The 13310-nt window shown below is 43.1% G+C and overlaps 2 protein-coding genes across 2 annotated transcripts in view; one reads left to right on the top strand and one right to left on the bottom strand.

Annotated features, from left to right (window-relative positions):
* SPACA9 (sperm acrosome associated 9) overlaps positions 1–13310 on the bottom strand; it is a gene marked incomplete at its 3' end in the record, with an annotated part of 375668 nt that overhangs the window by 83715 nt on the left and 278643 nt on the right. The window lies entirely within an intron of this gene.
* The window catches only part of AK8 (adenylate kinase 8), a gene marked incomplete at its 5' end in the record, with an annotated part of 296745 nt that overhangs the window by 9654 nt on the left and 273781 nt on the right, over positions 1–13310 (top strand). The window contains one exon of the mRNA XM_082262784.1: positions 8285–8369. Within this exon, the coding sequence (XP_082118910.1) occupies positions 8285–8369 (85 nt within the window). The remainder of the gene's footprint in view (positions 1–8284; positions 8370–13310) is intronic.

Genomic DNA, 13310 nt, shown 5'->3' on the forward strand with positions numbered 1-13310 from the left:
TAGAAGTGAGTAGCAGTGGTATGGAGTAGTAAGGAAGAGTAGAAGTGAGGAGTAGTAAGGAAGAGTAGAAGTGAGTAGCAGTGGTAAGGAGTAGTAAGGAAGAGTAGAAGTGAGGAGTAGTAAGGAAGAGTAGAAGTGAGGAGTAGTAAGGAAGAGTAGAAGTGAGTAGCAGTGGTAAGGAGTACTAAGGAAGAGTAGTAGTGAGGAGTAGTAAGGAAGAGTAGAAGTGAGTAGCAGTGGTAAGGAGTACTAAGGAAGAGTAGTAGTGAGGAGTAGTAAGGAAGAGTAGAAGTGAGTAGCAGTGGTAAGGAGTAGTAAGGAAGAGTAGAAGTGAGGAGTAGTAAGGAAGAGTAGAAGTGAGGAGTAGTAAGGAAGAGTAGAAGTGAGTAGCAGTGGTAAGGAGTAGTAAGGAAGAGTAGAAGTGAGGAGTAGTAAGGAAGAGTAGAAGTGAGTAGCAGTGGTAAGGAGTAGTAAGGAAGAGTAGAAGTGAGGAGTAGTAAGGAAGAGTAGAAGTGAGGAGTAGTAAGGAAGAGTAGAAGTGAGTAGCAGTGGTAAGGAGTACTAAGGAAGAGTAGTAGTGAGGAGTAGTAAGGAAGAGTAGAAGTGAGTAGCAGTGGTAAGGAGTACTAAGGAAGAGTAGTAGTGAGGAGTAGTAAGGAAGAGTAGAAGTGAGTAGCAGTGGTAAGGAGTACTAAGGAAGAGTAGAAGTGAGGAGTAGTAAGGAAGAGTAGAAGTGAGTAGCAGTGGTAAGGAGTACTAAGGAAGAGTAGAAGTGAGGAGTAGTAAGGAAGAGTAGTAGTGAGGAGTAGTAAGGAAGAGTAGTAGTGAGGAGTAGTAAGGAAGAGTAGTAGTGAGGAGTAGTAAGGAAGAGTAGAAGTGAGGAGTAGTAAGGAAGAGTAGAAGTGAGTAGCAGTGGTAAGGAGTACTAAGGAAGAGTAGAAGTGAGGAGTAGTAAGGAAGAGTAGAAGTGAGTAGCAGTGGTAAGGAGTAGTAAGGAAGAGTAGAAGTGAGGAGTAGTAAGGAAGAGTAGTAGTGAGGAGTAGTAAGGAAGAGTAGTAGTGAGGAGTAGTAAGGAAGAGTAGTAGTGAGGAGTAGTAAGGAAGAGTAGAAGTGAGGAGTAGTAAGGAAGAGTAGAAGTGAGTAGCAGTGGTAAGGAGTACTAAGGAAGAGTAGAAGTGAGGAGTAGTAAGGAAGAGTAGAAGTGAGTAGCAGTGGTAAGGAGTAGTAAGGAAGAGTAGAAGTGAGGAGTAGTAAGGAAGAGTAGAAGTGAGTAGCAGTGGTAAGGAGTACTAAGGAAGAGTAGAAGTGAGGAGTACTAAGGAAGAGTAGAAGTGAGGAGTAGTAAGGAAGAGTAGAAGTGAGTAGCAGTGGTAAGGAGTACTAAGGAAGAGTAGAAGTGAGGAGTAGTAAGGAAGAGTAGAAGTGAGTAGCAGTGGTAAGGAGTACTAAGGAAGAGTAGAAGTGAGGAGTAGTAAGGAAGAGTAGAAGTGAGGAGTAGTAAGGAAGAGTAGAAGTGAGTAGCAGTGGTAAGGAGTAGTAAGGAAGAGTAGAAGTGAGGAGTAGTAAGGAAGAGTAGAAGTGAGTAGCAGTGGTAAGGAGTAGTAAGGAAGAGTAGAAGTGAGGAGTAGTAAGGAAGAGTAGAAGTGAGGAGTAGTAAGGAAGAGTAGAAGTGAGTAGCAGTGGTAAGGAGTACTAAGGAAGAGTAGTAGTGAGGAGTAGTAAGGAAGAGTAGAAGTGAGTAGCAGTGGTAAGGAGTACTAAGGAAGAGTAGTAGTGAGGAGTAGTAAGGAAGAGTAGAAGTGAGTAGCAGTGGTAAGGAGTAGTAAGGAAGAGTAGAAGTGAGGAGTAGTAAGGAAGAGTAGAAGTGAGGAGTAGTAAGGAAGAGTAGAAGTGAGTAGCAGTGGTAAGGAGTAGTAAGGAAGAGTAGAAGTGAGGAGTAGTAAGGAAGAGTAGAAGTGAGTAGCAGTGGTAAGGAGTAGTAAGGAAGAGTAGAAGTGAGGAGTAGTAAGGAAGAGTAGAAGTGAGGAGTAGTAAGGAAGAGTAGAAGTGAGTAGCAGTGGTAAGGAGTACTAAGGAAGAGTAGTAGTGAGGAGTAGTAAGGAAGAGTAGAAGTGAGTAGCAGTGGTAAGGAGTACTAAGGAAGAGTAGTAGTGAGGAGTAGTAAGGAAGAGTAGAAGTGAGTAGCAGTGGTAAGGAGTACTAAGGAAGAGTAGAAGTGAGGAGTAGTAAGGAAGAGTAGTAGTGAGGAGTAGTAAGGAAGAGTAGTAGTGAGGAGTAGTAAGGAAGAGTAGTAGTGAGGAGTAGTAAGGAAGAGTAGAAGTGAGGAGTAGTAAGGAAGAGTAGAAGTGAGTAGCAGTGGTAAGGAGTACTAAGGAAGAGTAGAAGTGAGGAGTAGTAAGGAAGAGTAGAAGTGAGTAGCAGTGGTAAGGAGTAGTAAGGAAGAGTAGAAGTGAGGAGTAGTAAGGAAGAGTAGTAGTGAGGAGTAGTAAGGAAGAGTAGTAGTGAGGAGTAGTAAGGAAGAGTAGTAGTGAGGAGTAGTAAGGAAGAGTAGAAGTGAGGAGTAGTAAGGAAGAGTAGAAGTGAGTAGCAGTGGTAAGGAGTACTAAGGAAGAGTAGAAGTGAGGAGTAGTAAGGAAGAGTAGAAGTGAGTAGCAGTGGTAAGGAGTACTAAGGAAGAGTAGAAGTGAGGAGTAGTAAGGAAGAGTAGAAGTGAGTAGCAGTGGTAAGGAGTACTAAGGAAGAGTAGAAGTGAGGAGTAGTAAGGAAGAGTTCCAATGAAATACAAGAAAAATAAAAGCACACATGGAGTTAATTTTCCCCACTTGTGATCAGTCTTTATTTTTTTATTTGAAAAAAGATGGATTGAGGAAAGTTGGAAAATGTCTGGAAGCACATTGAATTAGTGGTTAGCACCTCTGCCCTACAGCACTGGGGTCCTGGATTCAAATCCCTACTACAACACTACCTGCATAGGGATGATATGTTCTTCCTGCGCTTGTGTGGAGGTACTCCGCTTTCCTCCAACATTCTAAAGACAAGCTGGTAGGATAACTGGCTCCTTTCTAAATTGGCCCTAGTATGTGTATGCATGGGAGGTAGGGACCTTAGATTGTCTACGCAGCTCTTTACTTTAAGTTCCTGCACTCATAGACTGTAAATTGTTGGCGCTTTAAATATCTATAATAAATAATAAATTGTGTTTTTTTTACCAGAATTTAACAGATTGTAGATCCATATCAAAACACGAAGAATAAAAATTGGTGCGTATAGGGCTAGCAGGGTTGTCGCCCATCTGATTGTGGACCAGAAAGTTTATTGCTGGCATCCCTCCCCTGGCTATCCAGGAGTAATCTGCCAGGTTTGGGGGGCATTCCCCTCTGATAGCATCTTCTGTGTGAATGAATCCTGAAAATACCATATGCAGGCTTCATTCATAAATACACAGATTGTTGTCTCAGTGTATTTAGTTAGTGTTTGTATGCAGATTGAAGGATAACTTCATAATTACTCCTCTAAAGGAAATATCCTTCACCAGGGAAGAAAATGTGACGGGAGACACTTTGGTTTGGGGGCCCGTGGAACACCGCTTACCTTAGAGAGGTTGGGAAATCCCCCTCTAAGCCCCATCTTATGTGTAAGTCACCCTGTGTCTATTAGGGGACACAGGGTGACCAAGGAAATGGACAGATACTTAATGGACACTGAGAATATGGTTTGGATTACTTCAAATGGGACAGTAATATTTATCCACCATATATCTCAAGAAATATCTGAAGACTATTCCTGGCCTGTTTGATTCTGAACATGTTCATTGAAAGAGCTAATCACATTTGCCTCTGTTCCATGTTCTTCAATGTCAGAGATGGACAGTCAGTCACTGGTGGTCTCCTCCTATGGTCTGTGTATTAACCACTTCCATACCGAGTCATAGTAATATGACGTCGGCATGGTGGTTGTACGGATCCGGGCGGGCGTCATATGACGTCCGCCCGCTCTAGCTGCTACTGCGCGTCCCTCGGACATAGCCCATCCCCGATCAAGGTAAACAGCCAATAGAAATTGGCTGTTTACCACGTGATCGGCTGTGTCAATCACAGCCGATCACATGAGCGGCTCCAGCATGAGCCGCTCGTTCTCTCTGCAGTGCGCGCCCCCGGGGGCGCGCAGAGCAGCGATCGGGGACGAGGCTCGTCCCTCGGACAGAGTCGATCCCCGATCTAGGTAAAGAGCCAATGAAATTGGCTCTTTACCACGTGACCGGCTGTGTCCAATCACAGCCGGTCACAAATGTCAACAGAGAACACGGTAACTAGCTGTCACCGTGTTCTCCTCCTCACACACTGATCCTGTGTGAGGAAGAGAGTGTGGTAACAGCTAGTTACCAAGTACAGTGCACCCCAAACACACTGATTGCACCCCCCCAATAAAGAGCACCTGTCACTAACCCATCAAAGCACCTGTCACTAGCCCATCAAAGTACCCGAGTACCTGTCACCAGCCCATCAGGTACTCAGATGACAGGTACTCGGGTACTCTGATGGGCTGATGACAGGTATTCAGGTACTCTGATGACAGGTACTCGGGTACTCTGATGACGGGTACTCGGGTACTCTGATGACAGGTACTCGGGTACTCTGATGACAGGTACCCGGGTATTCTGATGACGGGTACTCGGGTACTCTGATGACAGGTACTCGGGTACTCTGATGACGGGTACTCGGGTACTCTGATGACGGGTACTCGGGTACTCTGATGACAGGTACCCGGGTACTCTGATGACAGGTACCCGGGTACTCTGATGACAGGTACCCGGGTACTCTGAGGACAGGTACTCGGGTACTCTGATGACAGGTACTCGGGTACTCTGATGACAGGTACGCAGGTACTCTGATGACAGGTACTCGGGTACTCTGATGACAGGTACTCGGGTACTCTGATGACGGATACTCGGGTACTTTGAGTACCTGTCAACGGAGTACCCTTCATCAGAGTACCTGAGTACCTGTCACCTACCCATCAGAGTACCCGAGTACCTTCCACCTGCTCATCAGAGTACCTGACGCCTGAAGTACCCAAGTACTTGCCACCTGCTCATCATTACCCATCACTACTCATCAGTACTCATCAGTACCTATCACGTATCAGTATCACCTATCAGTATCAGTACTACTCATCAGTACCTATCACCTGCCTGTCACCTGCCCATCAGAGTACCCGAGTACCTGTCACCTGCCTATCGGAGTACCCGAGTACCTGCCACCTGCTCATCAGTACCAGAGTACCTGTCACCTGCCCAGCAAAGTACCTGTCGCCCTTCATACAGCCACCATGTCCAAGTCCAAAAAGGTTTATATACGTCCTCGTTTAAACCTAAATACCGGTGTTATGGCAGCAGATAGCTGCCATAACCCTGGTATTTTTTTAAACGGTGGACGGTTGGCTTTCCGATAAGGGTTGTCCCAGCGGCGGATTCACCATGGGATCACCCTTCTGGGATGGCGGAAGAGGTGTCCCCCCCCCCCCTCCCGCCGCGTCCGGTCCTTTTCCCCGCTTACCGGACCCGCCGACAGCGGGGAAAACGATCCGGTCCCGGATCCTCACAGACAGGATGTCGAGTGAGGGCAAGCTTGCCCTCACTTGACTCTATGGTCTTGGAGGACCGGAGCTATGGAAAATGTTGTTGCCTAGCAACCGGTTTAAAGGTCCTTTTTTTTTCCTTCATTTTATATAATAATTTCTTTTCTTTTTTTTTTCTATCTTTTAGTGTACTTGTGAGATCTGAGGACTTTTTGACCCCAGATCTCACAAAAAAGAGGTCCTGTCGTGCCTTTTTCTATTACAAGTAATGTTTACATTTCTTGTAATAGAAATAAAAATGATCCTTTTTTTTTTTTTTTTTTGTTAAACGGTGTAAAAATAAAAAATAATAAATAAAATAAATAGTAAAAAAAAAAAAAAAAAAAACTTAAAGCACCCTGTCCCCGTTAGCTCGCGCGCAGAAGCGACGCATACGGAAACCCCGCCCACATATGTAAACGGTGTTCAAACCACACATGTGAGGTATCGCCGCGATCGTTAGAGCAAGGGGAATAATTTGAGCCCTAGACCTCCTCTATATCTCAAAGATGGCAACCTGTAGAAATTTTTAAATTGTCGCCTAGGGGGATTTTTAAGTACCAAAGTTTGTCGCCATTCCATGAGCGTGCGCAATTTTGAAACATGACATGTTGGGTATCTATTTACTCGGCGTAACATTATCTTTCACATTATGGAAAAAAATTGGGCTAACTTTACTGGTTTCTTATTTTTTAATTTAAAAAAGTGAATTTTTTCCAAAAAAATTGCGTTTGAAAGACCGCTGCGCAAATACGGTGTGATAAAAAATATTGCAATAATCTCCATTTTAATCTCTAGGGTCTCTGCTAAAAAAAAATATATAATGTTTGGGGGTTCTAAGCAGTGTAAACACCAAATGTCAAAAATAGGCCTAGGCAAGTGGCTAGGATGCATGATGATGCTCCTTGGATGTTGGGCCCCTCTATATGGCTAGGCTGTGAAAAAGTCTCACACATGTGGTATTGCCATACTCAGGAGGAGTGGCAGAATGTATTTTGGGGTGTCATTTTTGCTGTGTACATGCTATGTGTTAGGAATATCCTATAAATTGACAACTTTGTGTAAAAAAAAAAAAGTTTTCATTTTTTTCCCACATTTTCCAAAAACCTGTGGAAAAAAATGACATGTTTAAAGGACCCATAATGCCTCATAGAATATACGTTGGAGTGTTTGCTTTCCAAAATGGGGTCATTTTGTGGACTTTTCCATTGTATTGGTGCTCTAGGGCCTTGAAAAGTGTGATAGGTAGTAAGAAAGTTTTATGTGTATTTATGCTCCTAGAACGCCTGAAGGTGCTTCTTGGACGTGGAGTATCTTTTTGTGGCCAGGCTGTGTAAAAGTCTCACACATGTGGTATCGCCATACTCGGAAGGAGTAGCAGAATGTATTTTTGGGTGTATTTTTTGCTGTGTACATGCTATGTGTTAGAAATAGCTTATAAATTGACAACTTTGTGGGAAAAAAAAGAAAAAAAAATTTTTTTCTTCATGTTCCCAAGAATTGTGGGAAAAAATTACAACTTCAAAAAACCCACCATGCCTCTTACTAAATACCTTGGACTGTCTACTTTACAAAAAGGGGTCATTTGGGGGGTATTTGTACTGTCCTGACATTTCAGGGCCTCAAGAAAGGAGATAGGCAGTCAGTACATCTGGTGTGATCAATTTTCAGTAATTGGTACCATAGCTTCTAGACTCAATAACTTTCACACAGACCAAATAATATACACTAATTTGGGTTAATTTTACCAGAGACATGTAGCAGTATACATTTTGGCCCAAATGTATGAAGAAAAATTAATTTTTTGCAAAATTTTATAATTGAAACTAAAAAAAAGTGTTTTTTTTTCAAAATTTTTGCTCTTTTTTTGCATATATCACGAAAAAAAAAAACCCCAGTTGTGATCAAATACCACCAAAAGAAAGCTCGATTTGTGTGAAAAAAATGATAAAAATTTAGTTTGGTTACAGTGTAGCATGACTGAGCAATTGTCATTCAAAGTGTGAGAGTGCTGAAAGCTGAAAATTGGTCTGGGCAGGAAGGGTGTCAAACTGCTCTGTATGGAAGTGGTTAAGGTGTGATGTGTTTTCTGTTAAGCCCGTCTGTCCCATTGTTAATGAACTCACATGTTGTTTCTGTCCAGATGGCTAGATAATCAGTTCAGGTTTATTCTATTTCTTTACACAATTTCATGTGCATATGATAATGTAATCAGGCACCTGACCTAGTGGGGTAACCTGATCAGGTGGGGGCTTTCCATCCTGTGTATATTCGATGTGAGTTTTTTTCAATAAAGGTTCCAGTTCTTTACAAGCTAAGTTCCGTCTAGTTTTGTATGGGGGACGGCTAGAATATCTGATACCTATGTTCAAGACTGGAGGAAGATGTATACTGACAGAATCCCACAAACACAGTGTGGGTTGCGGTTTGTTACAGTACATATAGGTTGTTCTTAATCACCTAAATAATAAATGTCATAATTCCTATGCTGAAATAGACATAGCACCCACAACAGCCATGACAATTTTAAGAAATCAGAACACCCAAGTGGTGCCAACATTGTGTGTATTTGACTTTGGCAGAGGCCTCACATTGTCAGCAGAAGGGACTGATGTGAGTGATTCTGTGTACTGCTGTCTGTTTAAATATGGGAAATAATATTTTTCAGAAAATGGTGCAAGAGCTCCTCATTGACAGACCAGAAGATCCCATCCAGTATATGATTGACCACTTGCGGAAGGATAATGATGAAGGTAAGCCACCCTGACCTGTGTACTATAATGTATTTTTAGTGACCGCATATTGTGTTATTATTGTAATCGACCTTAAAGTGATTGTAAACCCTTACATATACCCAGTGAAGTGACTGGCCTCAAGTCATACATAGAAACAAATCACTCTCCATAATGCGTACCTTTTTATCTGCAGCCCTCTTTTATCCACAGCTGTTCGAAGTATACAGTTCACACAGTATTTCTGATCGTCAGAAATCAGGGGGCGGGGATCTGATGTCACACAGTACACAATATAGAGCTGAGTGTAATCTGAGACCTGAGTGGAGGAAATTAAAACATCCCCTCTACACAATCTAATAGGAAAACCTGCATAGCTGAGGCTGTCAATCACCTGCTCCCCATCCCCCTCAAGTACTTGGAGTTGGCACAACCTGTCAGAACTTATTCATGCAGATGTCAGAGGAAAAAGAGTGCAGACAGAAATCACATTAGGTTCTTTGGATTCAGGCGCATTACACACACTATAGAAATAAATGCTTGGCTCATTTTAATTTTTGAAGGTTTACAACCACTTTACAAAGGAACTGAAGTCTGCAATACTTACCTCTGCTTCAAGGGTCTGGGGTCCATTGCCAACACCAGCATCTTCTTCTCAGGTTTTCTGGGTGTGGGTCCTTGGCCATCTTGATCGGCCAGTGCGGGATGTACAGTCACCCCGGCACACAGGCACTGTGCTGGAATGTAAAGTGAGCTGCACATGCACATCTTAGTGTACATTCCACAGACGATTGCAAATAGGCAGGTAAGTATATTTTATTGAAGAGACAATGCATGTCTCCTGTGCAATAAAGAGCCTGCCTGCTCCTTGTTTTTTTTTTTATTTTTTATAATTAGGACTTTAGGTCTGTTTTTAAACTGACCTGTGCTTAGTCCATACAAGGCAAAGCAAAATGTTCCCTTTAATGGTCCCTCTTTAGAAGCACATACTCACATTTCATTTATTTCCTTACAAAGAGAAAAAAGTCCTATAAGCTTCACATTACTACAAAAATGTTCCCCATGATTAAGCCTCGTGGTTGGGGCGAAACACATTGGGGGGGGGGGGGGGGGGTGGCCTGTATGGAGCCTGGGCTGAGGCTGTTTTCACTTTCCGCACATACAGGTTTTTGTAGTGATGTGCGCCTTATAGGACTCCGCCCTCGCCTATACTCACAACAGTTTATTATAGAAGAGAACCCATCAGTTCTCTTCTATAGGAGCGCCCATAACTTGGCATTTGTACATATTATTCCCTTGCCGCTCTGCTTAGCCCCTGGAAGCAAAGGAAATACTGGGTACTTCCAGGTATGGATAAAGATAATGTGACTAACTCCCCTCCTTATATGTAACAGCACTGCAACTTGATGATTGGCCCAGCGCCCAGGGGAGGACTGGGCCAGGGGGCAGTTGCCCCCTGGGCCGCTCTGATGTCCTGTAAAAAGGCTGCACTGCTTCTGCCACAGGCATGCCTAAAGTAAACCACTCCCATTAGACCCAATCAGCACAGAGGCACAGAGGAACAAACTATGATTTCTTCAGAATAACAAAAGGTAGAAATCTGCAACAGAGTTTGGTAAAATCCCTGCAATGTACAGAGATCATCCAGAGGGAAATATTTTTTTCTTAACAAAAGTGGAGTTACGCTTTAAGCATTTCTCTAGAATTTCCAAAATTGTTGTGATATACAACTTGTATAGTACAATAACTAAATCTGTCTCTGTAGAGCATGTTCAAACTTTGAATAAAAGTAAATGGAGTTAATGCAAGCAAGGGTATTTCTAACTCATATGTAACAGTCTATCAGAAAAAGTCTATAAACAATGTATATCTATAAGTGTGAGATCATCCAAGTTTGGAATCACAGGGGGAGATAGTCAACAGACCTTGGGGGGAACAGAAGTGATCTCCAAACATGTAGAAAAGAAGAAACACAGGTGCCTCTGAGTGTAGACCAGTGATAGCAAACTTTGGCACCCCAGATGTTTTGAAACTACATTCCCCATAATGCTCAACTACCCTGGAGAGTGCATGAGCATCATGGGAAATGTAGGGTAGTCAGGGGCTCACAATGGAGCTGTCCCCACCACTATCTCACTGCTGTCTCAGCCGGACAAATGGTGGAAAGATGGAAGAGAGGCGACATAAGGTGGACCGATGACTTCACCAGACGTACATGTGCTTTCTTCCCTTTTACATGTCTAAACCTTAATATCATAAATAATAACATGCTATTAGATTTCTTACTCCAGGATTGTATAATGAGTTTGGAAATTCTAGAGAAATGCCTAAATAATGCATTACAATTTAACTAAACCATTTTGATTTTAGTCAATGCAAATGATTTTAGCCGCTTAAAATGTACTGATTTAGATTAAGTTTTAGTCATAGTTATTTGACTAAAAGGCCATTTTAGTTTTAGTCGTTTTTTTAGTCATCTGAATTGTTTTAGTTTTAGTCATATTTTAGTCGACTGTTAATTTAGTAGATGAAAATGTTGTGACAAAATTAAAGTAGTTGTAACCCTTAAAAAAAAAAAAAAAGAGCTCCTGTTCTCTTATAGCTTATTAAACAGAAAAGTGCTTGTGCTGTCTAATAGGGCCCTTTCTAAGTTGTAAAAAACCTGGATAATCCTGCCTGTTCCTGTGTCCCCCCTCTGTGTGCTGACCACGGTAATCATGGCTTCTGATCCCTGAATACCGTGGTCAAGTTATGTGCCTCCGTCATCCCGCTGCTCTCCTTTGCCCCCCCCCCCCTGTCATCTCCTCTGTGTGTCTCTCCCCCTCTCCACCACCCCCTCCTGCTTCTATTAGTAGCTGGCAGTAACAGTAAAGAATAATTACAGCCAGATCCTCTGTTTTATTAATCTCTCCTACACTGTGTAAATGTTTTTTTTAAAACAATGCCTGTAAATACCTTATCTTTGATCTCTTCTGGCTGGTCCCATGACCTCCAGCCGCTCCCCTCCACCATCTAAGCGCTACAGCAGGAGGGGCAGAGCGGCCAGCACAGCGGTCATGTGACTTCCCCCGTCTGACGTCAGAGGGCCCTCCTGCTGTAGCTCATAGATTGGAGGAATAGAGTGGCTGGAGGTCACATGACCGGCCATAAAAAATAGCAGATAAGGTATTTACAGGCATTGTTTTAAAAAAACATTTACACAGTGTAGGAGAGATTAATAAAACAGAGGAGCTGGCTGTAATTGTTCTTTACCTTTACCACCACTTTAACACTGCTCTGCAGAAGTCTGACACACCTCCTGCTAAGTCGGAGACAGAGCTATAGGACTGACCCAATAGGGGACATGCTGGATCTATACAGAGAGACCATTGATTCCCCTCAAAGAGTAAGTGTACCACTCTGCAGGTGCTGACGCATTGCAGCGCCGTTCATTATGAATTGACCCCAAAGCATGCGTTGAAATGTGCTGCAATGCATGGCAACATACAATAGTTCATTGTGGCAAAGACTTGATGACCTCTGTTGTCTGAGACGTGTTGGTACGTCAGAAGACCATTGATTTTTTTTTTTTTCTAACAATCTGGTAATTGATTTTTCAAGGGTAACAGTCATACAAAAAAGAAAAGTACAGTAAGGAGCTAAAAATCCATGCAGGGGTGTTCTTCAAAAATATAAGACAATAAGTACAATACCACACAGAAAAACGAATAGTATTAATAACATTTACAAATTGTTAAACAAAAGTTGGCTCCGGGCACAATATAGAAGGTATAGTAAAAGGTGTGCTATGGCTCAGGAATCAAAACAACCCCAATATGGATGTAGTGCACTCCCTAAGGAGCCACAAGTAGAAAGGGATCCCCCAACCTGCACAGCCAGGCATACCAAATCTTCAGTCACTTCGGAGTCAGAGATTAGTCTGGTACTTTTGTTTTTTTTAGGGATTAGAACTTGGATAGGAATTGGAAAATTATGGGTTGCTCACTTGACTTCAGAACAACTTCAGGGACAACTTTATCTATGTACAGTCTATATACACTCCTCTGCTTCCTCTGTGTGTTTTGGGGGATCCATCCAGCACTCGAGCCCCAGGCCCGAAGTCATCCTCCCCCCAGACTAGGGGGCGCCCTCAAAGGCCACCGACAGCCTCCTCAGCACTCCATCTCCATCTTCCACCTGACTGCCCCTGCTGGCATGACTCATGCTCGTTTATGAGGTGGCCTGCCCCCTGCCAGCCCATTTGCTTGGGGATTGGCTGGGGCCCTCATAAATATGCCAAGTAGCTCCTCCTAGCCTCCACCCACTACATCTGGAAGCTTCTCCAAGGTTCCAGAAAACAGGGGGAGGCACCAGAGATGCTGCTTGCTGAGTCATACAGCCTCCCTGAATCACTCAACCCGGACCCAGATTCAACCTAGGCATGGCTCTCAGCCAAACCAATTTACTTACACTAACAGTGAACTATATATACTAGCACACTAGCTCATGCCACTGGAGGAGGGGGGGGGGAAGGGGCATATAACCACAAGATAACACACCTAGTAAGAGGTAACCTTACGATTTAGAGGGCAAGCAGTGTCGCTGTGAAGGACTCATTCAGCCACCGTGACCAGACCTTTTTAGGGTAACACATATTTTGGTAGGTGTCTTGGTAGAAATGTAAGTTAAAATTTGTCAGTTGCTTCCAGAATTGGACAGAGGGAGGTAAAGCTTTTTTCCAACACATAGTGACTGCCTTTCTGGCATAAAACAATAGGGGACTGAGAGAAGTGCTCTTCACTACAGTGGGAACCAGACCCTCCACCAGGCCCAACAGGCAAAGTCTCAGCAATAAAACAATTAAAAATCTGGGCCACAGTAATATTGTGGAGGACCATTGATTTTATTGCAACACACGTTTACACTTCACATAACACACCTGCATAAGGCACCACGCAAATGTAAATGTGCGCTAAATGTTCA

Source organism: Pelophylax lessonae (assembly GCF_965119305.1).
Source record: "Pelophylax lessonae genome assembly, chromosome: 7".
In the NCBI taxonomy this organism is placed as follows: Eukaryota; Metazoa; Chordata; class Amphibia; order Anura; family Ranidae; genus Pelophylax; species Pelophylax lessonae.